Source organism: Bufo bufo, chromosome 4 (assembly GCF_905171765.1).
Source record: "Bufo bufo chromosome 4, aBufBuf1.1, whole genome shotgun sequence".
Classification (NCBI taxonomy): domain Eukaryota; kingdom Metazoa; phylum Chordata; class Amphibia; order Anura; family Bufonidae; genus Bufo; species Bufo bufo.
This window is the reverse complement of record NC_053392.1, coordinates 547,479,886-547,507,862: the sequence shown is the minus strand read 5'-3', so window position 1 is coordinate 547,507,862 and position 27,977 is coordinate 547,479,886. Positions and strand designations below refer to the sequence as shown.

At 46.0% G+C, this 27,977-nt stretch overlaps 1 protein-coding gene across 1 annotated transcript in view; it reads right to left on the bottom strand.

The window, feature by feature from the left end:
- The window catches only part of PPP3R1 (protein phosphatase 3 regulatory subunit B, alpha), a 69,965-nt gene that overhangs the window by 9,770 nt on the left and 32,218 nt on the right, over positions 1–27,977 (bottom strand). The window contains exon 2 of the mRNA XM_040430180.1: positions 1,972–2,148. Coding sequence (XP_040286114.1) covers positions 1,972–2,148 — 177 coding nt within the window. The remainder of the gene's footprint in view (positions 1–1,971; positions 2,149–27,977) is intronic.

Sequence of the window (27,977 nt, the reverse complement as noted above, 5' to 3'; positions counted from 1 at the left end):
GTCTTCCAGCAGTCGAGTACAATAGGGCATGAGGTGCTGGGAGGGGAAGGAGTTAGTGCTTAGAAGTAGGGTATTGAGATTGCCAGGTGAGAGGATAGACACGATGGAGAGATAGTCTAGATAGGAATTTAATCATTCCTGCTGTCCAGAATTCGGGGCTTCAAAAGTCGCAAAAACTTCAGTTTTGACCAAGTGGGTGGAAAAATGGATGAGTTGGCCACATTAATTAGTTTTGCTCCAGAATTTATGAAAAAGTCTCCAATTAACTCCAGTAGGGAATGGCGTAGAAATACTTGTTTCTAGACAAAGGTTAGACAAGTCATGTTATATGATATGACAAACTTATCAGTGTACAGCATTGCATAAATACAGGGCAAAGTACGCCAACGCAGACCCAAACCAAACCTGACTTCAGAGGTTACCCTTATGATAAATTCCCCCTATCTGCTTAAAGGGGACCAGTCACCAATCCTGAATATAAGGATAAATCGGCCAGCACTCGCTATGTTTCACGCCACACGGTACAGGACCAATACTGTCTGCGTTCAATAAAGTGAAGAGTCCCAGCAGACGTGACTTGATGCTCATTAGGAATTTATTGCAAAGTATGTCCCATATTCTAGACGCGTTTCGGCTAAGCAGCCTTTTTCAACTTGTTGAAAAGGCTGCTTAGCCGAAACACGTCCTAGAATATAGGACATACTTTGCAATAAATTCCTAATGAGCATCAAGTCCACGTCTGCTGGGACTCTTCACTTTACCATCCTGATATGTCTGTATTTAGTAACTCTTGCTCCAAAGAGGCCGGGACTTTGGAGGCAGGAATTGACTCTACTGCGCAGATGCTGAAAGCTGGAGTCTGCGCAGTGGGGAGACAGGACGGGGGAGCCTATGGAGCCATTTTGAGTGATGTCATATCAAGGGGAACAGAGCTGCAAAAATTATCTGCAGGCTCCAATTACAGCAGCCAGTCCAAAAAAAAAAAAAAAAAAAAAAAAAAAACACACAACACACACATCACAAAAAGAATATGGGATGCAGGTTAGGGTCCATTCACACGTCCGTAGAGTATTGCGGATCCGCAATACACCCGGCCGGGCACCCCCATAGAAATGCCTATTCTTGTCCGCAATTAGCGGACAAAAATAGAACATGTTCTATTTTTTTTCGGAGCCGTGGCACCAGAGATCGCGGCACGCTCCAGAAAAGCAGATGCGGACAGCACATTGTGTGCTGTCCGCATCCATTCAGTCCCCATAGAGAATGGTCCGCACCTTTGTGGAACAGATGCGGACCACAATTGTGGAAGTGTGAATGGAGCCTGAACAGCAACATAGACAGAAAAAAAGTGAGTCAACTAAAAAGAAAAAAAAAGGACTTCAGAGTGGGCAACCCACAAATAGATTAAAAGATAGATCCATTTTGAGTAACACCTCTGTCAGGTCTCCTGTGCTCCTCTATATGACAAGTTCCGCTATATAACAGCATACAAGCTGTCAATCACAAATGAAATGTCATCAATGCAAATACAACATACAGAGCTATACTTCCAGAATCCTATACCCTATGCTGCCCCCTCTGATAGCGTCATGGGAGACCTTACAGATCCAGATAAATTGTGATAACAAAAAAACCCTGAAAAATTAGACCCAGACCTGCACCCATAAGACGTGTTGTATTATGAGGTGTATGCAGGCACACGTCAGTGCAAAGATGTACGCATTAAAGTGTCTTACGTCTAAAGAGCCTTAAAGCTGCAAATCACCTTGGTCCTTTCCTCCAACTTAATCTGAAGCAGGCCACGAGACACATTTGCTCAGTTTAACCGTCAATGCTTTTCAATAGGGAATTCATAACATGTAATAATCAATATTACAGACTAATTGAAACAAAAGGGTAAAAATAATTGATGGAGGGAAAAACATAGTAAATAAATTCCGATGCATACAATGTCATGAGGACCTTTCTTACCTTTAAAGTCTACCTCTCCGTTCCCATCTGTATCAAATATGTCTATTACTCGCTGGACAAGGGGGTTCTGTTGCAGCTCAGGTAAAGACATGAATTCCTCTACACTCAGAGATCCAGAATTGTCCAAGTCGAGTTTCTTAAACCTCTTCCCCAGTCGCTTGATCTCATCAGCATCAACTGCAAGAAAGAAAAAAAAAGGAAAAAAAATAAAAATAAAATTTGAATAGGAGGAGCAAAGCAAAGAGAAAGAAATGGAGCAGTCCCAGTTTCTGGAGTCCTCGGCAGACAAGATGTGAAATAAATGACTCCGGTTACCTAGCTTTCTCCCAGCGCTAGCCATACCAGTCAAATCTGAGGCTCTCTGAGAAGTCTGCGAATCCCAGACTAAGCAGAAAGGAGCTGCTAATGCTCGCTTAATGCCACCCGATCACATGGCGTAATTAATGTGGACAAGCTAAGCAGATCATCGGTCGTTTCCAGCACAGTCGGGGAGTAGTGAATGAATGCCGGAGAATCTCATCCGTTCTATGCCCCAAGGGCAAAATGAGACCTAACGCATCCCACCAACACTACGTCCCAAAATAAGCAGCTCTGTCACCTGCAATGTTCCAAGCAGTGCTCTCAAGATCGGACATGATCTACTTGACCCCCATGCTGGGCGCACACATGCTACAAATGGTCAATATGGCTCTAAATATTAGGCACACACATTAGGATATAACAGAGATCAGCAACCTCCGGCACTCCAGATGTTCTGAAACGACAACTCCCACAATGCTCTATTCAATTCTATGTGAGTTTTGAGAACAGCCGAGCATGTTTGCATGCTGGGAGTTGTAGTTTCACAGCAGCTGGAGTGCCGAAGGTTGCTGATCCCTGGGATATAAGGTGTAAGATGATCCCGATGCAGGGCTGTACCGGGTCCAACATCGCACCATCTGGGGGGCAGCAGCAGATCCCTTGCACGTTTTATACCAAATATGCCTCAGACTAGTGTTTGGCTTTTTCCCCAACTACATTGAGCTTAAAGGGGTTCTGCAGTTTTTTTTAAACTGATGATCTATCCTCTGGATAGATCAGCATTTGATCAGTGGGGGTCCAACACCCGGGACTCCCGCCGATCAGCTGTTTGAGAGAAGGCAGCGGCGCCACTGCTTTCTCTCGGTTTCCCTCAGGCCCAGTGACGTCATGACTAGTATCACTGGCCTGGACGGGGCTAAGCTCTGTTCACTTGAATGGAGCTTAGCCGCGCCCCGGCCAGTGATACTAGTCGTGACGTCAGTGGGCCGGTCGCGGCACTACTGCCAGAGCCTCTGCCTTCTCAAACAGCTGATCGGCGGGGGTCCCTTCAATGGGGCTGAGCCGCGCTCAGGCCAAGTGACTATGTCATGACGTCACTGGCCTGTAGGAAGCCGTGAGAAGGCTGCAGCTCTGCTGCGAGCACCGCTACCTTCTCAGACTGCTGATCAGATGCTGATGACCTGTCCAAACAATGGATCATCAGTAACAAAAAAAAGCAGAGAACCGCTTTAAGGAAAAAAATTAAGCCGTGTTTGCTCCATATTGTCCCAGAAAGACATGCTATAAATAATTCCATATATAGAATGTGATAAAACATGCCACAATTTGTTTCTCATCAATTCGAGTAAAATCCATAGAATTCATATTATGGATCAGTACAACATACGGCGAACCCTTAAAAGGACACCTATCAGCAGATTTGTACCTATGACACTGGCTGACCTGTTACATGTGCGCTCGGCAGCTGAAGGCATCTGTGTTGGTCCCATGTTCATATGTGCCCGCATTGCTGAGAAGAATGATGTTTTAATATATGCAAATGAGCCTCTAGGAGCAACGGGGGCGTTTCCATTACACCTAGAGGCTGTGCTCTCTGCACTTTATTGATCAGTCCAGGCAGTGTAAACGAGATTACGCCTGGCCCTGACTTTTCCTAAAATCAAAGTGCAGAGAGCGCAGCAGTTGCAGAAACAGCAGAGCCTCTAGGTGTAATGGTAACGCCCCCATTGCTCCTATATTAACCCTTTAGTGACCAGCCCGTTTTGGGCCTTACTGACCAAGTGTTTTTCTTCCTTTTCTCATAGTTGCGTTCCAAGAGCTATAGCTTTTTGATTTTTCTGTCTATATTGCATTATGAGGGCTTGTTTTTTGCGGGACAAGTTGTAGTTTTTAATGGTGCCATTTTGGGGTACACACAACTTTCTGATTAACTTTTATTAACTCTTTGTGGGAGGGAGATGGGAAAAGCAGCAATACTGCCACTGCATTTTTATGTTATAAATCTTACGGCGTTCATTTCTCGGTATAAATAACACTATTTTTCGCCCAATAAGACGCACCGGCCCATAAGACGCACCTAGGTTTTAGAGGAGGACAATAAGAAAAAAATATTTTCCATTACACCTCAGATCAGACCTCAGCTAACAGCCCCAATCAGACCCCCAATGTTAAGACCCCAACAAGTCATGTGAATGACCCCCAATCAGACCTCATATCAGCCCCTATTGCCTCATATCAGCCAACTGTAGCCCCCCATTGCCTCATGTTGCCCCCAGCGCCTCATGTTTAATAAAATAAACAAACTACTTACCTCTCCTGCTCCTGGACGCCGCTCCTCTCCTGGCTGTGCTGTGAAGGCTGCGCACAGAATGAGATCACAGAGCGCAGTCACGCTGTGCGCAGCCTTCACAGCCGAGGACCAGGAAGCGGTGATTACAAAGCTTTCACCACTTCCTGATCCTCCGGTACTAATGAGCGCTTACATAATTAAAGCGCTCATTAGTATTAGCCTCTTAAAATGCAGGGGCATTTTCGCCTTAGTTTATTTTTTTTTTGGGGGGGGGGGATGCGTCTTATGGGGCAAAAAATACAGTAATCTCTATTCTCTGGGTCAGTACAGTGATACCAAATGTAAAAAAAATGTAACTTTTTTTTGCAATAAAACACTTTTTTTAACGAAAAAAATGTTTTTGCATTGCCGCTTCCAAAGACCCATAACTTTTTTTTACTTTTCTTTCTATGAGTTGTGCGAGGGCTTGATTTTTGCAGGACGACTTGTAGTTTTCATTGGTATCATTTTGGAGTAAATGGTGCTTTTTGATCGCTTCTTATTAAAGTTTTTTGGTGCAACTAAGAATAAGTGAGCAATTCTGTCTTTTTTTTTTTTTTTTTTTATGGAGTTCCCCGTAGGGGATAATTTACACAATATTTATGTAGTCCGGGTCGTTGTGGACGCGGCAATACCAAACATATGGGGAAGATTTTTTTTTTTTTTACAATTTGTTTCATTGAAAAGCATATTTTCAATGAAAAAAAAAATAAAAATTAACTATTTTTAATGGGATTTTTTTTATTGAATAAATGAGTTCCTCTTAATAGTCCCCACAAGGGGGACTATAACAGACAGCTTTTTGATTGTTTTTAAAATGCAATGCAATCCCTACAGTGCATTGCATTTTAATGGCAATGCTATTCTAACATTGATGCAGCCTGCTGGAAATTACTGAAGGCTGGTCTGGGGCCTACATCAGACCCCAGGCAGCCTTCCCACAACATAGGCACTCCCGCGATCGCATTTGCGGGGTGCTAATGGGGGAGACAGTCAGCACATTACAATGCGCGAGCGCCATTGCCCATGGCATGTAAAGTGTTTTAAAACAGCCCATCTCGGCACTCCTGCCGTCCGGTCCTGTTAGAGCAAAGCCGTAAAAAAGGCGGCGGATGATCCTAAGGCCCCTTAGGGACTGTAAAAAACACGTTTGGGAGGTCACTAAGGGGATAAAACATCACTTTTCTTAGAAATTTGGGCACATATGTACATTGGACCAACACAGATGCCTTCAGCTGCCAAGTGCACATGTAACAGGTCAGCCAGTTCCATAGGCACAAATCTGCTGATAGATGCCCTTTAAGGGCTCGCCGTATGTTGTACTGATCCATAATAGGAATTCTACAGCTTAATAGCAGCCCATAAAGAGAGACATACGTTTTCCATCATGGATTTTAATGGAATGGATAAGAAACAACTTGTGGCATGTTTTATCACATTCTGTACACTAAATCATGGAATATAACCCGTTCACTTTACCGGAGCTGTGCAGGGTAAAACACTGAAGGGGCCACTCCCATCTTTTTAAAAGGGTTATTTAAAAAGGACAGTGCCATCAAATTTTTTTCTAAATCATAACCTATATGCAAATACGTGGATGGTTTTTTGATGTGATTTTTTTTTTTAAGCCACTCCATGTACAGTAGTTTCTGCCCAGAGTGTCTGTCTGGATTATTCGTTTGACAACGAGACTCAATAAAAGGGGATAACCCACAAATGTAAAACTCTTACTTACATATCTGGAGGTCTTACTTCCCTTTCTGTGGGTGGGAAAGCAGCTCATCAAGCACCTGCATCTCCCAGAATGCACTGTAACTAGCTCTTCTTATAAGGGGTTGTCTGCTTTTTATGGCCCCAGAAATAAATATAGTATGCAATGCCCACACACAATTTCCTTCTCCACTGTCTATATACACTGCTCAAAAAATTAAAGGGAACACATAAATAACATCCTAGATCTGAGTTAATTAAATATTCTTCTGAAATACTTTGTTCTTTACATAGTTGAATGTGCTGACAACAAAATCACACAAAAAAAAAAAAAATGGAAATCAAATTTTTCAACCCATGGAGGTCTGGATTTGGAGTCACACTCAAAATTAAAGTGGAAAAAAACACTACAGGCTGATCCAACTTTGATGTAATGTCCTTAAAACAAGTCAAAATGAGGCTCAGTAGTGTGTGTGGCCTCCACGTGCCTGTATGACCTCCCTTCAACGCCTGTGCATGCTCCTGATGAGGTGGCGGACGGTCTCCTGAGGGATCTCCTCCCAGACCTGGACTAAAGCATCTGCCAACTCCTGGACAGTCTGTGGTGCAACGTGATGTTGGTGGATAGAGCGAGACATGATGTCCCAGATGTCCTCAATTGGATTCAGGTCTGAGGAACGGGCAGGCCAGTCCATAGCATCAATGCCTTCGTTTTGCAGGAACTGCTGACACACTCCAGCCACATGAGGTCTAGCATTGTCTTGCATTAGGAGGAACCCAGGGCCAACCGCACCAGCATATGGTCTCACAAGGGGTCTGAGGATCTCATCTCGGTACCTAATGGCAGTCAGGCTACCTCTGGCGAGCACATGGAGGGCTGTGCGGCCCTCCAAAGAAATGCCACTCCACACCATTACTGACCCAATGCCAAACCGGTCATGCTGGAGGATGTTGCAGGCAGCAGAACGTTCTCCACGGCGTCTCCAGACTCTGTCACGTCTGTCACATGTGCTCAGTGTGAACCTGCTTTCATCTGTGAAGAGCACAGGGCGCCAGTGGCGAATTTGCCAATCTTGGTTTTCTCTGGCAAATGCCAAACATCCTGCACGGTGTTGGGCTGTAAGCACAACCCCCACCTGTGGACGTCGGGCCCTCATATCACCCTCATGGAGTCTGTTTCTGACCGTTTGAGCAGACACATGCACATTTGTGGCCTGCTGGAGGTCATTTTGCAGGGCTCTGGCAGTGCTCCTCCTGTTCCTCCTTGCACAAAGGCAGAGGTAGCGGTCCTGCTGCTGGGTTGTTGCCCTCCTACGGCCTCCTCCACGTCTCCTGATTTACTGGCCTGTCTCCGGTAGCGCCTCCATGCTCTGGACACTACGCTGACAGACACAGCAAACCTTCTTGCCACAGCTCGCATTGATGTGCCATCCTGGATAAGCTGCACTACCTGAGCCACTTGTGTGGGTTGTAGACTCAGTCTCATGCTACCACTAGAGTGAAAGCACCGCCAGCATTCAAAAGTGACCAAAACATCAGCCAGGAAGCATAGGAACTGAGAAGTGGTCAGGTCACCACCTGCTGAACCACTCCTTTATTGGGGGTGCCTTGCTAATTGCCTATAATTTCCACCTGTTGTCTATCCCATTTGCACAACAGCATGTGAAATTGATTGTCACTCAGTGTTGCTTCCTAAGTGGACAGTTTGATTTCGCAGAAGTGTGATTGACTTGGAGTTACATTGTGTTGTTTAAGTGTTCCCTTTATTTTTTTGAGCAGTGTATAATAATAATAATAATAATAATAATAAAAAAATAATCTTTATTTATATAGCACCAACATATTCCACAGCGCTTTACAATCAGGGGGTTCAAGTACAAAACAGACTCATAAATAACTAGGGTTGTTGCAGGTATCGATACCCAATCTATACTTTTGTCCCGGTATCGATACGATACCAGGATTTCCATTTTTTCGATACTGGCCTGCGCTGCTGCGCAGTCTAGTATCACAGAACATGAACGCGCTGCTCTCAGCGCGCTCATGTTCCCTCAGCAGCACGGGGAAAAGGAAGCAGCGTCTCCCTCCCCCTGTGCTGCTGCTGCCGCCACCAATGAGGAGAGAGGGACGGAGGAGGGGCGAGCGCACTGCGCCACCATTGATAGGACGACCTTTTTTCTGGGTTCGGACTTAGTTAAGTTAAGTTAGCAGGACATGTAGAGCGGTGCCCACGTCCGAAAAGTCCAAACTATTAAAATATAAAAATCTATGCGGTGAACGCCAGAACAGTGGGGAAAAATACTGTGCGATTCGCCATTTTTAAAAGATGCGGAATGCACATGGCTTTTTTTCATTTATTTTATTTGCGTGGTATCGAGTATCGCAATACTTTTTTATGGTATCGAAATCTAATCAAAAATTTGATATCGCAACAACTCTATAAATTACATAGCAATAAATTGATAAATATAGGCAGTGCTCCCCGGGCTCTGTACTCACTGCTTCCTTGTCTTCCTCGGCAGCTCGCTGTGCTGAGACTGTGCTCTTTGACCCTTTTTTTTTATTGCCTGTATATTGCAATACTACTTCATTCTCAATGCCCCACTCATTCTGTAGTAATACTTTTTGTTAGGTGGACTACAGTACCCAGAAAGATTAGGGTTATTCACTTTAGAAAAAAAAAAAAAAGACGACTGAGGGGAGATTATTACTATGTATAAATATATCAGGGGTCAGTACAGAGATCTCTCCCATTATCTATTTATCCCCAGGACTGTGACTGTGACATCCTCCGAATCTGGAGGAAAGAAGGTTTGTAGACAAACATAGAAAAGGATTCTTTATGGTAAGAGCAGTGAGACTATGGAACTCTCTGCCTGAGGAGGTGGTGATGGTGAGTTCAATAAAGGAATTCAAGAGGGGCCTGGATGTGTTTCTAGAGCGTAATAATATTACAGGCTATAGCTACTAGAGAGGGGTCGTTGATCCAGGGAGTTATTCTGATTGCCCGATTGGAGGGAAAGAAATTCCTTCCCGACCCCAAAGGAGGAAAATTGGCTTCTACCTCAGTTTTTTTTTTGCCTTCCTCTGGATCAACTTGCAGGATAACAGGCCGAAGTGGATGGACAAATGTCTTTTTCAGCCTTATAAATTATGTTACTATGTATTAATTAGACCAGGAAGCAGTGACTCAATTAGAGCACCCCACCTCTCCTATGCCATCCCAGTAGTGTGGATGGACAAGGCTTCTTACATTATGTTAATTGATGTATTAAGGCCTATCAAGAAGACAATAGATATGTCACTCTTTAAGCCATTCCAGTCCACTACCTACTATTCTAATGAGGATTGTCTTGCAGATAAACACTTCCCTGAGTTATAAACGGAGATTATTGCTCTGAGGTTACTGCTACAGAAGGAAAATATTATGTATTTAATTTTCAGCGGCATAGTACTGATATATACACTCTCCTAAAGAATTATTAGGAACACCATACTAATACGGTGTTGGACCTCTTTTGCCTTCAAAACTGCCTTAGGCCTCTTTCACACTTGCGTTGTCCGGATCCGGCATGTACTCCACTTGCCGGAATTACACTCCGGATCCGGAAAAACGCAAGTGTACTGAAAGCATTTGAAGACGGAACAGTCTTCAAAATGCTTACAGTGTTACTATGGCACCCAGGACGCTATTAAAGTCCTGGCTGCCATAGTAGTAGTGGGGAGCGGGGGAGCAGTATACTTACAGTCCGTGCGGCTCCCGGGGCGCTCCAGAATGACGTCAGAGCGCCCCATGCGCATGGATGACGTGTCCAATGCGATCACATGATCCATGCGCTTGGGGCGCCCTGACATCACTCTGGAGCGCCCGGGGAGCCGCACGGACGGTAAGTACACTGCTCCCCCGCTCCCCGCTACACTTTACCATGGCTGCCAGGACTTTAGCGTCCCGGCAGCCATAGTAACCATTCAGAAAAAGCTAAATGTCGGCTCCGGCAATGCGCCGAAACGACGTTTAGCTTAAGGCCGGATCCGGATCAATGCCTTTCAATGGGCATTAATTCCGGATCTGGCATTGCGGCAAGTGTTCCGGATTTTTGGCCGGAGCAAAAAGCGCAGCATGCTGCGGTATTTTCTCCGGCCAAAAAACGTTCCGTTCCGGAACTGAACACATCCTGATGCATCCTGAACGGATTTCACTCCATTCAGTTTGCATTAGGATAATCCTGATCAGGATTCTTCCGGCATAGAGCCCCGACGACGGAACTCTATGCCGGAAGACAAGAACGCAGGTGTGAAAGAGCCCTTAATTCTACGTGGCATTGATTCAACAAGGTGCTGATAGCATTATTTAGAAATGTTGGCCCATATTGATAGGATAGCATCTTGCAGTTGATGGAGATTTGAGGGATGCACATCCAGGGCACGAAGCTCCCGTTCCACCACATCCCAAAGATGCTCTATTGGGGTTGAGATCTGGTGACTGTGGGGGCCATTTTAGTACAGTGAACTCATTGTCCATGTTCAAGAAACCATTTTTCCAGTCTTCAAAACGGTCCAATTATTGTGAGCTTGTGCAAATTGTAGCCTCTTTTTCCTATTTGTAGTGAGAGGATGGGTACCCCGGTGGGTCTTCTGCTGTTGTAGCCCATCCGCCTCAAGTTGTGCGTGTTTGTGGCTTCACAAATGCTTTGCTGCATACCTCGGTTGTAACGAGTGGTTATTTCAGTCAAACGTTGCTCTTCTATCAGCTTGAATCAGTCGGCCCAATCTCCTCTGACCTCTAGCATCCACAAGGGCATTTTCGCCCACAGGACTGGCCGCATACTGGATGGTTTTTCCCTTTTCACACCATTCTTTGTAAACCCTAGAAATGGTTGTGCGTGAAAATCCCAGTAACTGAGCAGATTGTGAAATACTCAGACCGCCCGTCTGGCACCAACTAACCATGCACGCTCAAAATTGCTTAAATCACCTTTCTCTTTCCCATTCTGACATTCATGTTGAGTTCAGGAGATTGTCTTGACCAGGACCAACCCCCTAAATGCATTGAAGCAACTGCCATGTGATTGTTGACTAGATATTTGCATTCATGAGAAATAGAACAAGGTGTTCCTAATAATTCTTTAGGTGAGTATATATATTATATTATATATATAGTAAATAGTATAATATATAATATATATATAAATATAATAATATTGCGGAACGGATTGCAGACTCTGGTCCACAAAGCTCTCCATGGTGCTGCACCCCGCTACATCTCCTCACTACCCCTACTCATGCCCTATGCTCTGAAAATGATTTTACACTGACGTCCAATCATAATCGAACCTCTTTCCCGCCTCCAAGACTTCTCTTGAGCTGCAGCCACTTTTCTGGAATACAACAGATAATTAGGCCAAATCCCAATAACTAGTTTAGTCGTGCCTTAAAACCACATTTCTTGGGTGGTCTCTCACATTTCCTAATCTACCCCTTTACCATTCACCCCTTTAACACTGTTCCTCAGACCCTGATCTTTTCACCAGCAGTATCCATCACACCCCATGCACCCAGAAGCACTACATATACTGGCAGGTGATTGGCTCGTGTAGTTCTAGATCTACTCCCCTTTTAGACGAGATGGGCCGGATCAAGCACTGCTACCCTCTGTGTGCCACCCCTAGCTCATCCTAGATTGTAAGCTCTTGTGAGCAGTACACCGCACTCCCTATTGTATGAATTGGTAAGTTACCATGAAAGTCTGTTTTGACATGCATTCCTCCCATTGTATTGTACAGTGCTGCACTATATAAAGATTATTACTTGGTGTCTGACAGCAGCTATGGCCCGCTTCACATATATCGCTAACTTCTTTCACTAACAGAACCGTGCGGAGGCTACGCAGTTTCCGCAAATCAGGAGCACTGGGGCGCTCGGCGGTTTCCACAACTCCCCCTCCCCCCTGGGTCAGTGATTAGTCTCAACGCAGCCATAAAAATGGGGAGATAGGAAACCCCTTTAAAATTGGCGGCCCATCAATATTAGATCAGTGGGGACCTGACTCATTTGCATAATTTGGGTTAAAAGGCCTCTCCGACTCTGAGCACCACATCCCTTTCATTAGCCGGGCCCGACACAGCTCTGTACTTTTAGTAATTTCTGCCATAGTGACCTGTAATAACAGGCACAAAGCAGGGAGCTGTGCTTTGATATCAATTAAAGGGGGTCACGGTCAATTTATTTATTTTTTTTGTTAAAAGGCATTATCCTCTGGATAGGCCACCAGATATCAGATCAGTGGTGGCTGGATTCCTGGGACCCACGTCAATTAGCTGTTACAAGAGGCCGGGCCTGGTGCACACCATGGCCTCCTCCTAGCCTAGGTGACGTCACTGTACAAAGGTCACATGGCCTAGCTGCAGAGTCAGCCCCATTAAAGTCAATGGGGCTGAGTTGCAATACTAAGCACTGCCACTATACAATGGACAGCGCTATGTTGGAAAGGCCATCAGGAGCCTGCAGAGCACCAGTAAGTGCATCGGCTCCCCGAAACAGCTGATTAGTCGGTGGTCTGGGACAGATCATCATTACCTTAACCTGGATAACACCTTTAATTGACTAGGTAATTCAATATTTCCTGGGAGTTTTCACACTGGGACATATATGAGCTAAATCAGCGATTACAGGGGCAGACAGCTTCTCCTGGACATCACACTACAGCTCCTACCTCTGGTCTGAAATGGCTGATAACGGGACAATTGCATATAAGGTTGTTTCGGGTATCGAATTTTCGATACTTTTGTATGGTATCGACCTCGATATCGGGATTTGCCTTTTTTAGATACTAGGCTTGGCTATTGCGCAGTCTAGTATCAGAACATGGAGCGCGCTGCTCTCAGCGCGCTCCATGATCTCCTCAGCAGCACAGGGGAGAAGGAAGCAGTCTCTCCCTCCGCCCTGTGCCGCTGCTGCCACCAATGAGGAGAGAGGGGCGGGCGCACTGCCACCAATGAAAATAAACGTTAAATACAAATCCAGGAGGCGGGTGCTGGCGGGGAGCTGCGATCAGCGGCAGTTAACCTCTCAGGTTCCGCACCCGCCTCCTGTATTAAAATTTTAATTATTATTGGTGGCGCAGTGCGTCCAACCCCCCTCCCCCTAGTATTAAAGTCATTGGTGGCAGTGGCCACAGGGTCCCCTCCCCTCCTCCTCATTGATGGCAGTGACAGCTTCTGATCGGAGTCCCAGCAGTGTAATCCTGGATCTCCGATTGGTTACCATGGCAGCCAGGATGCTACTGGAGCCCTGGCTGCCATGGTAATCTCCCTGCTGCTGTGTGCACTATTCACAGGGCAGCAGGGAGAGTGTGAAGTCCTATTCACCCTCATAGAGCTCTATTAGGGTGAATAGGACAAGGGATTAAAAGATCCCAGGGTTCTGGCCGCCTAAGGGGGGAAATAGTTATTAAATAAAAAGTTAAAAAAAAACAAAAAAACACTATATTAAAGGGGTTGTCCGGGTTCAGAGCTGAACCTGGACATACCCTTATTTTCACCCAGGCAGCACCCCTGATATTGGCATCGGAGCATCTCATGCTTCGATGCGCTCCCTTTCCCTGCGCTAGATCGCGCAGGGGCACAGGCTCTTTTGTTTACAAGAACACACACTGCTGGGCGGAAGCTTCCACCTGGCAGTGTGGTGTTTGGGTGACGTCACCGGATCAGATGGGCGTGCTTTAGCGCTGCCCTAGCCGTTTTACTGGCTAGGGCAGCGCTTAAAGCCCCACCCCATCAGTGCCTGTGACGTCTCGGGCTTCCTGGCAGCCCCATGGAAAGCCCGGTACGTCACCGGAGCTCTTGAAAATGCCCTTTCCCTGCGCGATTTAGCTTTTTTTTGGGCATTTTATTTGTTTTTCGCGTTGCATAGAATGGTATAGAGTAGTGCAATACTTTTTATGGTATCGAAACCGAATCAAAATTTGGGTATCGAAACATACCCTAATTGGCATAGCCGGCGTAGATTAGTCACGCAGCATAAAGATTTTCGACTCTCGGACACATACCACGCTGTAAAACGGCGGTACAAAATTGAACATTTCGGCTTACGAAACTTTGGGGGCGAAGAATAAAAAACAGCGTGAAGCAAACAGTTTACGCCCTTGTCCTTTCATCGTCTTGAAGAGACAACCCACAGGAACAGAAAGGATGTCAAAACTAAAAGTCTGGGGAGATTCACAAGCACAGCCCTGAAAGCTACAGGCAAGGCATCTATTTCCATCTCAGGCTCACATTACACAGGCAGTGCCCTTGAAGATATACATAGACACTTGTAATCAGCGGTCCTGTACAAAACCAAAAGGAAGGACACTTAACATTCTGCCACACAGATGAGGAATTTCCCTCGGAAAACCATTTCTCAAGGACAAGGCCACCGTAAACTGAACACGAATCCGAAAGGAAACTCTGTTCCAAACTTAAACGAGTTCGTCTGTTTAGAAAAGTCATTTTCAAATACTTTATAGTAGAAGAGACTATCCACGTTCAGGACTCGTCCATCAGACATGGCGGAGGGCATCTTTTACCTCTGGAGTACCCAACGTGTCTATGGTGTCTGAGCTGCAGGCACCATGCTATAGAGCCAGAGGGAGGCTGAGCAGATTAATATATATATATATATATATATATATATATATATACGCTTTGTTGGAAAATATTCATTAAAATTCCTGTTCATTTTGGACTCTGATGTCCCGAGCCGCCCTATCAGTGATCGAGTCTGCCCTCCTATGACTAAGGATATAGAGATAGGGCCGCCTCCTTGACTTCAAAGCCCACAGTAAGCAGACAGCAAACAAATATGAGAAGTTTATCAAAACTGGCGTAATGGTAAAATTGTTTGGGTTGCCCATAGCACACAAAGAAGCTCTGAAAAAAAAGGAGAGGTGGACTCTGATTGGTTTGCTATGGCCAAGTCAGTCATTTGACCTTTCCCCCAGTTTTGATAAATCTCCCCCACAGCGTACTGGGATATTGTAGAACTTGTTCATTTATACAGAGATTAACCATACAACCAACAACTCCTTGAAGATGGTCCCCAGCGAATGTGAACCTGGGCCGCCATGTATTACATTACCCATGCTATTGTATCCGAACCGGCTGACACGTAATACTTCATGTTCACTAATCGAAGGCTTTAAATGGCTGTTCCGTGGATAATAGCCAATATTGGGGGCTTAAAAAGCCGAAATACAGGCGATTAGCTGATCGCCGACCTCTTATTGTGCTTGGCGGTCCAGTATACAGAAAAAACTAAAACCTTGACATAAAGACAAACATAGAACATTACTTACAGTAGAGCACATTTCCAGCGGGTAGCTTGCTTCATTTCCCTGAAAGAAGAAGAAGAAGAATTTGTTTGATTAAAGAAAAACGGATTCCTACTGATCAAAAGGATCTGCAATTGATCGCTAAGGGGCAGGGGATAAAAACCTATATTTCATGTCATTTCTGATCAGATCTACTTCTGCTTCTCATCCTTAGGGCCCATTTCAGACGAACGTATATTTGAGTTCGCATCCGTTGAGCAATTTTGCGGAACGGGTGCGGCCCCCTTCTGTGGCCCCGCAAAAAAATAGAACATGTCCTATTCTTGTCTGCAATTGCGGACAAAGCTAGGCATTTCTATCACAGGGCTGGCCAATGCAGAACGCACGCGGCCAGTGTGTTTTGCAGATCCGCATTTCTTCCACCCCCCCCCCCCCCCCCCTTTACTGGTGCAGTTTTTACTGTTTTATAGGAAGATTTTAAACATAACTTGATAAGTTTGTGCACACCCAGCTTTAACAATGACAATATTTTTTTCTGAAGGTAGTTTTTTTTCTATTTTTCTGTACGTGATTAAAAGCATTCTGATACAGGTTTACAGCATCCTCATGGACCATAGGAATCTGTAGTCTGGAGGCGACTGACTTCTCTGGGAGAATGTGCTAGACATGATCTGTACAGAAGGGGGCCAATGTGCAGTGACGGGGAAGAGGTGCCATGTGGCCATAACCTATTGTGAATGATGGATTTTACCCCTTTATTGGCATTCCCAATCATTGTAATCCTGCCTGTGATAATGAGATGACTGATGAGACAAGACCTCCACAGAACAGGACGTGTCAGGCTATTATATGGCTCAGTGGCCAGCGTGAAAACTGCAGGACTTTATTATAACAAAATAATAAAAACCAGCATGGAAAATCGGGGCTCTGGAGTCAGTCAGTTTTGGGTCGTGTTGCAAGATATGTACGATTCCAAAAATATTAATTATCAATGTAATATCAAATGCACAGCTTGTTCAATATTCATTTTCACATAAATTTAGGAACGTTTAGAAATGCTATTATACAATACAAGTCTATCAAGCGCTATTAAATAAACCGTGATAACTAGCACGTTCTACGCACATGTATTGCTAATTATCATACAAGCCGGATGTTTGGCTGACCTACTCCACATCCCTGCCAAAAAGGACTACAAATAACTTGAATATTAAATCAGATTTAAACAATAGGTCTTTCTGGTGACGCATTCCCATTTCATACACGGCTTCCTGCGCCGGTGAACTGCACCACTGAAATATTTGGGGGGAAACACCACGATAGGACAAGGGAACCCAACCTTGTGACTCGGTAGGTCAGAGCAGCCCTGCATGTACATGTGTGTTACTGCCGAGAAGGGCGCCTGCTGTGGCCAGAAGCAGCGGAGCTTTCCTGGGGTAAAGGGACAGGACTTGCATCTGGAGGCAGAGATTCCAGCCTGTGCTCAGCCGGGCAGGAACCATACTGCGCTATTTAACTTCTGTTTAAGTGACTTAACAGATGTCTGAGCAGACGGCCCCCCGCCCCACCGCCAGGATTCATCCGCTTATGTGAAAGGATTCCCCTCCGCATATCACTTTTCAAATCTGTGCAAAAGGCCAAGGGATTGCACATACACAGCAAGTTCTGGAGACTGACACATGACCCCCCCACCTATATGGATCCTCTTCATAAACACGGCCTGGGACCCATGTGTGAATCACTACACTATTTAAAGCCGGCACTGCTGACCAACCAAATTTCATATAAGACAAAATATGGAGAGGAAGGAGACACTATCTGAAAAACTAAAAGATGGCTACACAGACAGTGGGAACAGGAGTATTACACCGCACCAGATAAAACATGGACAAGTCACATCTATCAGCTGCTCTCACCTAACATAGTAACATAGTACATAAGGGCGAAAAAAGCCCTCTGTCCATCCAGTTCAGCCTGTCATTCTGCAAGTTGAACCTGAGGAAGGAAAAAAACCCTGTGAGGTAGAAGCCAATTTTCCTCACTTTAGGGGTAAAAAAAAAATCCTTCCCGACTCCAATCAGGCAATCAGAATAACTCCCTGGATCAACGACCCCTCTCTAGTAGCTATAGCCTGTAATATTATTACACTCCAGAAACACATCCAGGCCCCTCTTGAACTCTTTTAGTGAACTAACCATCACCACCTCCTCAGGCAGATAGTTCCATAGTCTCACTGCTCTTACCGTAAAGAATCCTCTTCTATGTTTGTGTACAAACCTTCTTTCCTCCAGACGGAGAGGATGTCCCCTCGTCACAGTCCTGGGGATAAATATGCTGAATATACGTTAAAGGGCATCTGTCAGCAGTTTTGTACCTCTGACACTGGCTGACCTGTTACATGTGCACTTGGCAGCTGAAGACATCTGTGTTGGTCCCATGTTCATATGTGGCCGCATTGCTGAGAAGAATGATGTCTTAAGATATGCAAATCAGCCTCTAGCAGCAACGGGGGCGTTGCCATTACACCTAGAAGCTCAGATCTCTCTGCAACTGCCGTACCCTCTGCACTTTGACAGGGCCAGGCAGGGAAAACGTCATCACCTCTGCCTGCTCCTGTCAATCACAGTGCAGAGGGCATGGCGGTTGTAGAGAGAGCAGAGCCTCTAGGTGTAACGGTAACGACCCCGTTGCTCCTGGAGGCTCATTTGCATATATTAAAACATCATTTTTCCCAGCAATGTGGGCACATATGAACATGGGACCAACACCGATGTCTTCAGCTGCCAAACGCACATGTAACAGGTCAGCCAGTGCCATAGGTACAAAACTGCTGATAGATGCCCTTTAAGGACAATTATTGATTTTTCTTGATTTGTTTTCTGGCAATAGGAGGTACACTGTATTTCTCTCACCTCCTATTTTTGACTAGTTTGTAAAGTATAGAGTCTACAGAAATAGTAAAAAAGCCGATCACCTCAGCCGTGTAGAGCCTGTAAATCACACAGCCGGCAAAACTAGAAGAACAGCAAGAAATGTATCCCCTGGAAATGCCACAGATTATAGGAGGTAAGTCTCCTTATTCTGCTACCTTAGGTCATTAATGAGACAACTTAAGTTGCTTTTCCTAAAGTCGCAGAGACATTCCTAATAAATGATCAAAATTGCTCCTTAGGGGATGCACCCATAGTATTTATCATGTAATGTATGTCATCTACAGCAGCCCTGATCTATAGGGTTAGTAACTCTGGGCCTTTATGGTCAGTGTGACATTAATTCCTCCTTGAATCCGTGCAGAAATGTCATAAATAAAATACCTGAATCCACAATAAGTTAATGTCGTGGCACAATAGGGCCTCGTGCACACAACTATATTCATTTTGCGGTGTGCAAATCTCAGATCTGCAAAATACAGATAGTGGCCGTGTGCATTCCGCAATTTTCTCACTCCCATCAATAGAAATGCCTATTGTCGTCTGCAGAACGGACAAGAATAGGACAAGTCCTGAAATTTGTGGAATGACCACACGGAAGCGGACAGCACACGAATGACATCTGTGCGCTGTCTAGATTTTTTTGGGTCTGTAAAAAAAAAAATGCAATGGGTCTACGTCTGAGCTTCACAAAATGTGTCTACGGTCTTGTGCTTGGGGCCTAAGACCTCTTTTACGTGGCCATGTCTGTGTTGACATCTAGGACAAGATGATCAGTGGTTCATCCAAGAACATGTCCATGAAGGATCCGCGTTTGGTCCAGGTTTGTGTATTTTGCCCTCAGTGTGTCAACGGTTTTCCACGTACACTGACAGGCTGAAAATTAGTTTCCAGAGCATCTCCTAGCAATGACCAGTGAAAACCACGGACCAAATATGGGTGGCACCTGTGCTGCATTTGTGGTTTTCATGGACCCATAGTCTGTAATGGGCAGGAGTGATCTGTAATCAGACAGAAATAAGGCATACGTACATGGATACGTGAGCGGACCGTGGAGACCACAGACAGCACACATTTGCGAGTGAAGGAGACCTAAAAACAGGTCATGGGATGTCAACAGCTTTACCACTAAATGGACGTAAATGAGATATGAGGGGCACTGGAGCCCACCCTTATATCGTCCTGATCAAAAGTTTATGACTACTTGAAAAATGGCAAAAAAATCATATTTAGCATGGCTGGATCTTAACAAGGTTCCAAGTAGAGCTTCAACATGCAACAAGAAGAAATGGGAGTGAGACAAAACATTTTTGAGCATTCAATTTAATGAAAACAACGAATAAACTGAAACAGGCTGTTTTTCCTGATCAAAAGTTTAGGACCACACCTCCAAAAAAAAAACTACCTGTGCGCCGCTTCTATGTGTCTGTGTCAGTCCGCAGCCTGCCCCTGCACCTCGCACAGCTAAGGCCTCTTTCACACTTGCGTTGTCCGGATCCGGCGTGTACTCCACTTGCCGGAGGTGCCCGCCGGATCCGGAAAAACGCAAGTGTACTGAAAGCATTTGAAGACGGAACCGTCTTCCAAATGCGTTCAGTGTTACTATGGCACCCAGGACGCTATTAAAGTCCTGGCTGCCATAGTAGGAGCAGGGAGCGGTATACTTACAGTCCGTGCGGCTCCCCGGGCGCTCCAGAGTGACGTCAGAGCGCCCCATGCGATCACATGAACCATGCGCGTGGGGCGCCCTGACGTCACTCTGGAGCGCCCGGGGAGCCGCACGGACGGTAAGTATGCTGCTCCCCCGCTCCCCGCTACACTTTACCATGGCTGCCAGGACTTTAGCGTCCCGGCAGCCATGGTAACCACTCAGAAAAAGCTAAATGTCGGCTCCGGCAATGCGCCGAAACGACGTTTAGCTTAAGGCCGGATCCGGATCAATGCCTTCCAATGGGCATTAATTCCGGATCCGGCCTTGCGGCAAATGTTCCGGATTTTTGGCCGGAGCAAAAAGCGCAGCATGTTGCGGTATTTTCTCCGGCCAAAAAACGTTCCGTTCCGGAACTGAAGACATCCTGATGCATCCTGAACGGATTTCTCTCCATTCAGAATGCATTAGGATAATCCTGATCAGGATTCTTCCGGCATAGAGCCCCGACGACGGAACTCTATGCCGGAAGACAAGAACGCAGGTGTGAAAGAGCCCTAACAGCTTCAGAGGGCAGCAGCAGGCACTGTGTAATAGGAGCCGACAGTGGAAGCTAGCTCCGCCCCGCCCCTCCCCACCCTCCAACCAATCAGAGACTCACAGCACAGGGAGCGTAGTGCAGAGACTCAGAGAATCGTCTGACAGTTTATTAGTTAAAAGAATCCAATGAGTCACAGACCATGTCACCGAGTCCCTGCCAGACCTCCTGCTCTGCGGCTCCCTGTAAGTCTGTCCGGGGGAAGGGGGGGCATTATTAGCATAGCATGTAGTGGGGCTGGGTGTGTACAGGGTGCATGTAGCAGAGCAGGAAGTCTGGCACGGACTCGGTGACCGTCTCTGACTCATTCGATTCTTTTAACTAATAAACTCTCAGACGATTCTCTGAGTCCCTGCAATAACTATACATTGTAATTACATCACAGTCTGCTCCACTGCATTCACTGCAGCAGAGCTGTGTTTGCCAGGAGCGAGTCCCTCCAAAGGTGATAGTGTCAGTCTTCTATGGCCCTGGTCCTTCCCTTCCTGCCTGCAAGCTGCACATTGATCTCTAAAAGCAGGCATTAGGGCAAGAAGAAATATACATTACTGTATGATGGCCACAAAACTATTATACTGAGGAGGGGGGGGGGGGGGGGGGGGCTTCAAAAATTGTTGTCCTGACTCCTTACAGTAACGTCTCCCTGTGGCTGCCCCCCATACAGTGTAACGTCTCCCTGTGGCTGCCCCCCATACAGTGTAACGTCTCCCTGTGGCTGCCCCCCATACAGTGTAACGTCTCCCTGTGGCTGCCCCCCATACAGTGTAACGTCTCCCTGTGGCTGCCCCCCATACAGTGTAACGTCTCCCTGTGGCTGCCCCCCATACAGTGTAACGTCTCCCTGTGGCTGCCCCCCATACAGTGTAACGTCTCCCTGTGGCTGCCCCCCATACAGTGTAACGTCTCCCTGTGGCTGCCCCCCATACAGTGTAACGTCTCCCTGTGGCTGCCCCCCATACAGTGTAACGTCTCCCTGTGGCTGCCCCCCATACAGTGTAACGTCTCCCTGTGGCTGCCCCCCATACAGTGTAACGTCTCCCTGTGGCTGCCCCCCATACAGTGTAACGTCTCCCTGTGGCTGCCCCCCATACAGTGTAACGTCTCCCTGTGGCTGCCCCCCATACAGTGTAACGTCTCCCTGTGGCTGCCCCCCATACAGTGTAACGTCTCCCTGTGGCTGCCCCCCATACAGTGTAACGTCTCCCTGTTGCTTCCCCCCATACAGTGTAACGTCTCCCTGTGGCTGCCCCCCATACAGTGTAACGTCTCCCTGTGGCTGCCCCCCATACAGTATAACGTCTCCTTGTGGCTGCCCCCATACAGTATAACGTCTCCTTGTGGCTGCCCCCATACAGTATAACGTCTCCTTGTGGCTGCCCCCATACAGTATAACGTCTCCTTGTGGCTGCCCCCCATACAGTATAATGTCTCCTTGTGGCTGCCCCATACAGTATAATGTCTCCTTGGAATGTTATAGTTCTGTTTTTGGGCCTTTTGGTTGGTCAGTGGTCAGAAAATACATGTGTGTGTATTTTATTGTTAAAATTAGTATCGGTAATTGGTATCGGTGAGTACTTAAATAAAAGTATCGGTACTCGTACTCAGTCTTAAAAAAATGGTATCGGGACATCCCTATTGTTTATCACTTCAAAAATTTGTTTCGGCATGCTTGATGCAAGTGTTTCCATGAGGTGAGTGGGAACATTTCTTCAAGTGGTGAAGGCGGCCGCACGAAGGCCATCTACTGTCTGGAACTGTTGTCCATTTTTGTAAACTTCCCTTGCCATCCATCCCCAAAGGTTCTCAGTTGGATTTAGATCAGGGGAACACGCAGGATGGGCCAAAAGAGTGATGTTATTCTCCTGGAAGAAGTCCCTTGTCCTGCGGGCATTGTGTACTGTAGCGTTGTCCTGTTGAAAAACCCAGTCGTTACCACAGACGAGGGCCCTCAGTCATGAGGAATGCTCTCTGCAACATCTGGACATAGCCAGCGGCCGTTTGACGCCCCTGCAATTCCTGAAGCTCCATTGTTCTACTGAAGGAAAAAGCACCCCAGACCATTATGGCGCCCCCTCCACTGTGGCGCGTAGAAAACATCTCAGGTGGGATCTGCTCGTCATGCCAGTAACGTTGGAAACCATCAGGACAATCAAGGTTACATTTTTTCTCATCAAAGAATAAAACTTTCTTCCGCCTTTGAATGTCCCATGTTTGGTGCTCTCTTGCAAAGTCCAAACGAGCAGTTCTGTGGCGTTCAAGGAAACGAGGTCTTTGAATACGTTTTTTGTTTTTGAAGCCCTTCAGTCTCAGATGCCGTCTGATGGTTATGGGGCTGCAGTCAGCTCCAGTAAGGGCCTTAATTTGGGTCGAGGATTGTCCAGTGTCTTGACGGACAGTCAATTGGATCCTCCGGCTCAGTGCTGATGAAATTTTTTTGGGTCTTCCACTTGACTTTTTTGTTCCATAACCCTCAGGATCATTTAAGAAATTCCAAATGACTGTCTTACTGCGTCCCACCTCAGCAGCGATGGCGCGCTGTGAGAGACCCTGCTTATGCAGTTCAACAACCCGACCACGTTCAAAAAGGGAGAGTTTCTTTGCCTTTGCCATCACAACGTGTGACTACCTGACCGAAAATGACAATGAATCCACATCTTTGCACAGATTTGGCCTTTTAAAAGGCATGTGGTCCTAAAATTTGGATCAGCTGAAAAATAGCCTGTTTCAGTTTAATCGTTATTTTAAATTAATTGAATGCTCAAAAAAGGTTTTGTCTCACTCTCATTTCTTCTTGTTTCATGTTGAAGTTCTACTTGGAACCTGCCATTTTTCAAGTGGTCTTAAACTTTTGATCAGGACTGTACTTAAGAAAATGAATTTTGTAAGGGAGGGGGGGTTCACATCGGTGTTTTCAATTCTGTTATAGCCTTCTGTTATAACATGCTTATAACGGAAAATATTGGAATTCCGAGACAGAATTCAAAACGGAAACCTTTAGAGGCATTCCTTTTTCATCCGTCATAATAGAAGTCTTTGGCCAAAAATAACGGTTCCACCTAGTTTCAGTTATCCTGGATGGAAAAGAAAGTCCTATAGTCTAAGGGTACACCAGGCCATACGATTCAATACGTATTTTCTGATTACAAAGGAATCCTCTGGACATAGAGCAAAAATGAGATGTGAAAAGTCCCCTAAGAATGTAACTATGAAATGGCAAACCTATGCTTTATAAAAAATAAAAATGTTTGATTCCATTAAAAAGTAAAAAAAAAATTATATATATATATATATATTTCATATTTTTCCATTCCATCCCCTCAAAAGCATTTTATGTAATCCAGTAACCACACAGAAAAGTGCGCTGCTTTGTGACGCGGCTGCGACATTTATTGTTACTGTCCTGCAGGTGGCTGGGGGGAAATAAAAGTGCAGAGGAAGACTCCACCAACGCACACGCCTGGTGAACTCCACATCCCCGCTGATCCAGCAAATCACCTGAGACAGGAGAATTACAAGGCCAGATACGGAGGAGGAGTGCTAGGGGTAAGTGAATACATGCAAAAGCAACAGACAAGTCTCAGCAAGATAAAAACAGGTCACACATATAAAAATATCCCAAATAGGACTGCACAAGAGACCCAATAACAGCAAAGGTCGTAAACCTAACATCTATAACAGTATGTGACGCAACGATCCGACCACTTTCTTCACACGGGGTCGTAAATCCCGAAAAGCCAGACGTCACGGTCTCAGGAAGCTGCATTCGGTGTAAAAAAAGACTACAGTAAACTGTACAGCAATTGGCCGAGGTGAAGGTTAGGGGTCCTGTACTTCATTAGGCCATGCACCCGCAATCTTCCGTCAGAGATGGAGTCCTTGACACAGGACCAACTAGACGAGTGTCCTTCTGTGCGATACGTCCTACGTTACAATCAAGTCTGAGACTATGGCTTCAGGGGAGGGCAAAGCCTAACAAACACAATACATACATCACAATCAATACTTGACCCCATACAATAGCCTGTAAGGTCATGTAGTAATCAACCATACCCCTCACCACAAACCAGCACCGGCACAAGGAGGGGGTAGTCATTATAAATACACGTACTGCATCTACGAAGGCTACTGAAATGCAGGAAGATAGATTATATCGCTAGGATATGCCACCAATGTCCGATACATACGATTCCAAGAGGTAAGACCTGCAGCTTTCTGTAGATGTAGTGAATGATGGCACACAACACAACGCAAGTGCGGCCACCCTCCATCCGCCTCTTATGGGAGTGCCGAAAATAGCCGAGCACAACTTCCACCGAGGTGAAAGGAGAGGTGCTGGCGCTGGCATGGTGCACTCTTCATTCTATGGGAGTTCTGGAAATGGACAAACGCCGGTCTTTTTGGGACACCCATGGAAGTGAATAGAGAGCATGCCGCTCACGAATGGTGAGCTCTTTCATTTTGTGGCCCTGTTCTAGAGTTAAGTGTAGGACCTGCACCTATCTGACATTGGTGGCATATCCTAGCAATATGCCAATGTGTAAGACAAGCCAAACCCTTTAAAAGCCCCTTTACATGGGCTAATGATTAGGGCAATTATCGCTTGCTCCCAATAACTGCACGGATCCGCACAAAACGCGAGTGTGAAAGTAGCCTTATCCAGTACATTCCAGAACTCTGTTACATGAAATCAATATAATTCTATGCGACCGCGGCAGTGCTGGAAGTTCAGGACGGGAGCTGCGCTGCGAGTCTGGAGCCTGACACTCGCTCGTCTGAAAGCAGCCTAAGGGCTCATGCACACGAACGTATTTTATTTTCGCTTCTGTTCTGGGGTTTTTTGCGGACCGTATGCCAAACAATTCACTTCATTGGGTCCACAAAAACAACGGAAGGTACTCCGTGTGCATTCCGTTTCCGTATTTCCGTTCCACAAAAAAGTAGTGCATGTCCTATTATTGTCCGCAAATCACAGTCCGAGGCCCCATTCAAGTCAAAGTGGCCACAAAAAATACGGAAAACACACACAATACATCCGTATGTCATTCGCATTTCATCCGTATTTTGCGGATCCATATTGTAGAAATACTATGCCCAGCCCATATTGCTCATGTATTTGGTGATTATTAAGTTATTACTTCCGTTTCCAAACCGCAAAAAACGGATCGCATATGGAAACCATATGGATATGTTTTGTGGAATAACGGAACGGAAGAGGACTTAAAATCAGAGAAAGAAAAAAATAAACGGACCGCAACAACAGCTGTGCGCATGAGCCCTAAGGGTCCATTCACACATCCGTAGAATGGGTCCGGATCCGTTCCGCAACGTTGTGGAACGAATCCGGACTCATTCATTCTCTATGGGGCCGGAAGAGATGCAGACGGCACACAGTGTGCTGTTTGCATCCGCATTTCCAGAGCGTGGCTTCGATCTTCCGGTCCGCAGCTCCCGAAAAAAATAGAACATGTTCTATTCTTGTCCGCAATTGCGGACAAGAATAGGCAGTTCTATGGGGGGTGCCGGCCGGGTGTTTTGCGGATCCGCTATACACTACAGACATGTGAATGGACCCTTACTTTGATGAAGACACCAAAATCATAATTTATGCCGGCACCAGATGACGGGGCTCAGGCTGGATGATAAATCTGGTGCAGGAATAGGCGCTTCTCTATACTAATGGCTGCCTTACTTTGAGACAGATTTTTACGCCAGAAATTTGGCACAATTTTGGCGCATAGTAGGCCCCATCCTTTTCCCTTGATACCTCTCTCCAGTTAATTGAATCCCTTTGTTGAGCATGTCGGAAAATGTGTCGAAATTTGCACTACTTTTTAGACAGATTTTTGGTGCAGACATAATAGTAAATTTGGCCCAATGATGCTCTGTGGCGACAAGTGACCGAGAACTGCTGCATGTAAATGCCGGTTTCACCGCGTCTGGCGGTTTGTTTCCGATAACTGCGAGCCGATTCGGCTGCTGTAAAGGCGGCGTTAAGAGTTTCTGCACTGATATACATACAGGACACTTTGCTACATACATGACAAATTTTGCCGGCATGGCAAGTTTAAAAAAATATATATAATAATAATTCAGAGGCCAACGGGGCTTGAGTAATAGAGCATGTTCACAAGAGTATTACGCTATAGTATACACAACCCACAGTGCTCGGCGCTCAACAGGCCCCACTGACTGACAAAGGGGTCTGCCAAGGGCCCCTGACATATCCTCTTTGTCAACAGAGCCCAAAAAGTGGTCATTCACATTTGATTTGCTTTGACAGGTTCAGCTGACCATCAAACTCGTGGCCCTCCAGCTGTTACAAAACAACAACAACTCCTAGCATGCCCTGATAACGGTAAGCGTCTGGGCATGGTGGAAGTTGCAGTTTTGCAACACTTGGATGGCCACAAGTTTGATGTCCCTGAAACCACCTCAATGGGAGTCCGCGGCACTGTTAATACGGCTGAGGAATTTTTACGTGCGGTTTTGCAGATCACACCTAGAACGGACGAGTCCACCACTGCTGTGATCCACGTGGCGGATTTCGACATGGTCTAACTGTTCACATTAGCAATAATGGGCTTTCTGGTATTTTTCACAGCAAGAATAGTGCTAATCCTAGAAATTGGACAGACCTGAAGTGGTTAACGTCAAGGGGGATGCGTCAGGATTCCCTGCTCTCCATTAGGATCGGGCATACTTGCGTACACGAGTATCAACAGATCCCAATTTTCTTCACTCGTTGGTCAGGGTGCGAACAAGGTACCTCCAAAAGGGGCTAATTGCACCCTCTGTCCCCAAAGATTACAAAAGTGCACAGAAGTTTGACCCTGGGAGCTTGAAATCCATTCATGTTACACTCCACAGGAGCACAAGATGAGACATCTTGTACAAGGTCCATCTGCTGCTCACATGGAGCCTTGTTTGTGTAGGGAAATGTGAGCTCGCTGACCTTGGCGTTATCCTGGCAGTGTACACAGCGCAGGAAGCGGCAGAGCCCAAGCCTTGGGATGTTTACCCGCCATCATTCATACACACTGAAAGGTGTGCAAGATAACAATTGCCACCGCTAATTATTTCCTGGCAAGACGCCACAGACAAGTATGGCCGATTCCAGAGGTCTTCATCCATCGTCTTCCTAGACATTATACCTGGGAGACCGATCCCGTCCACAACCAGGA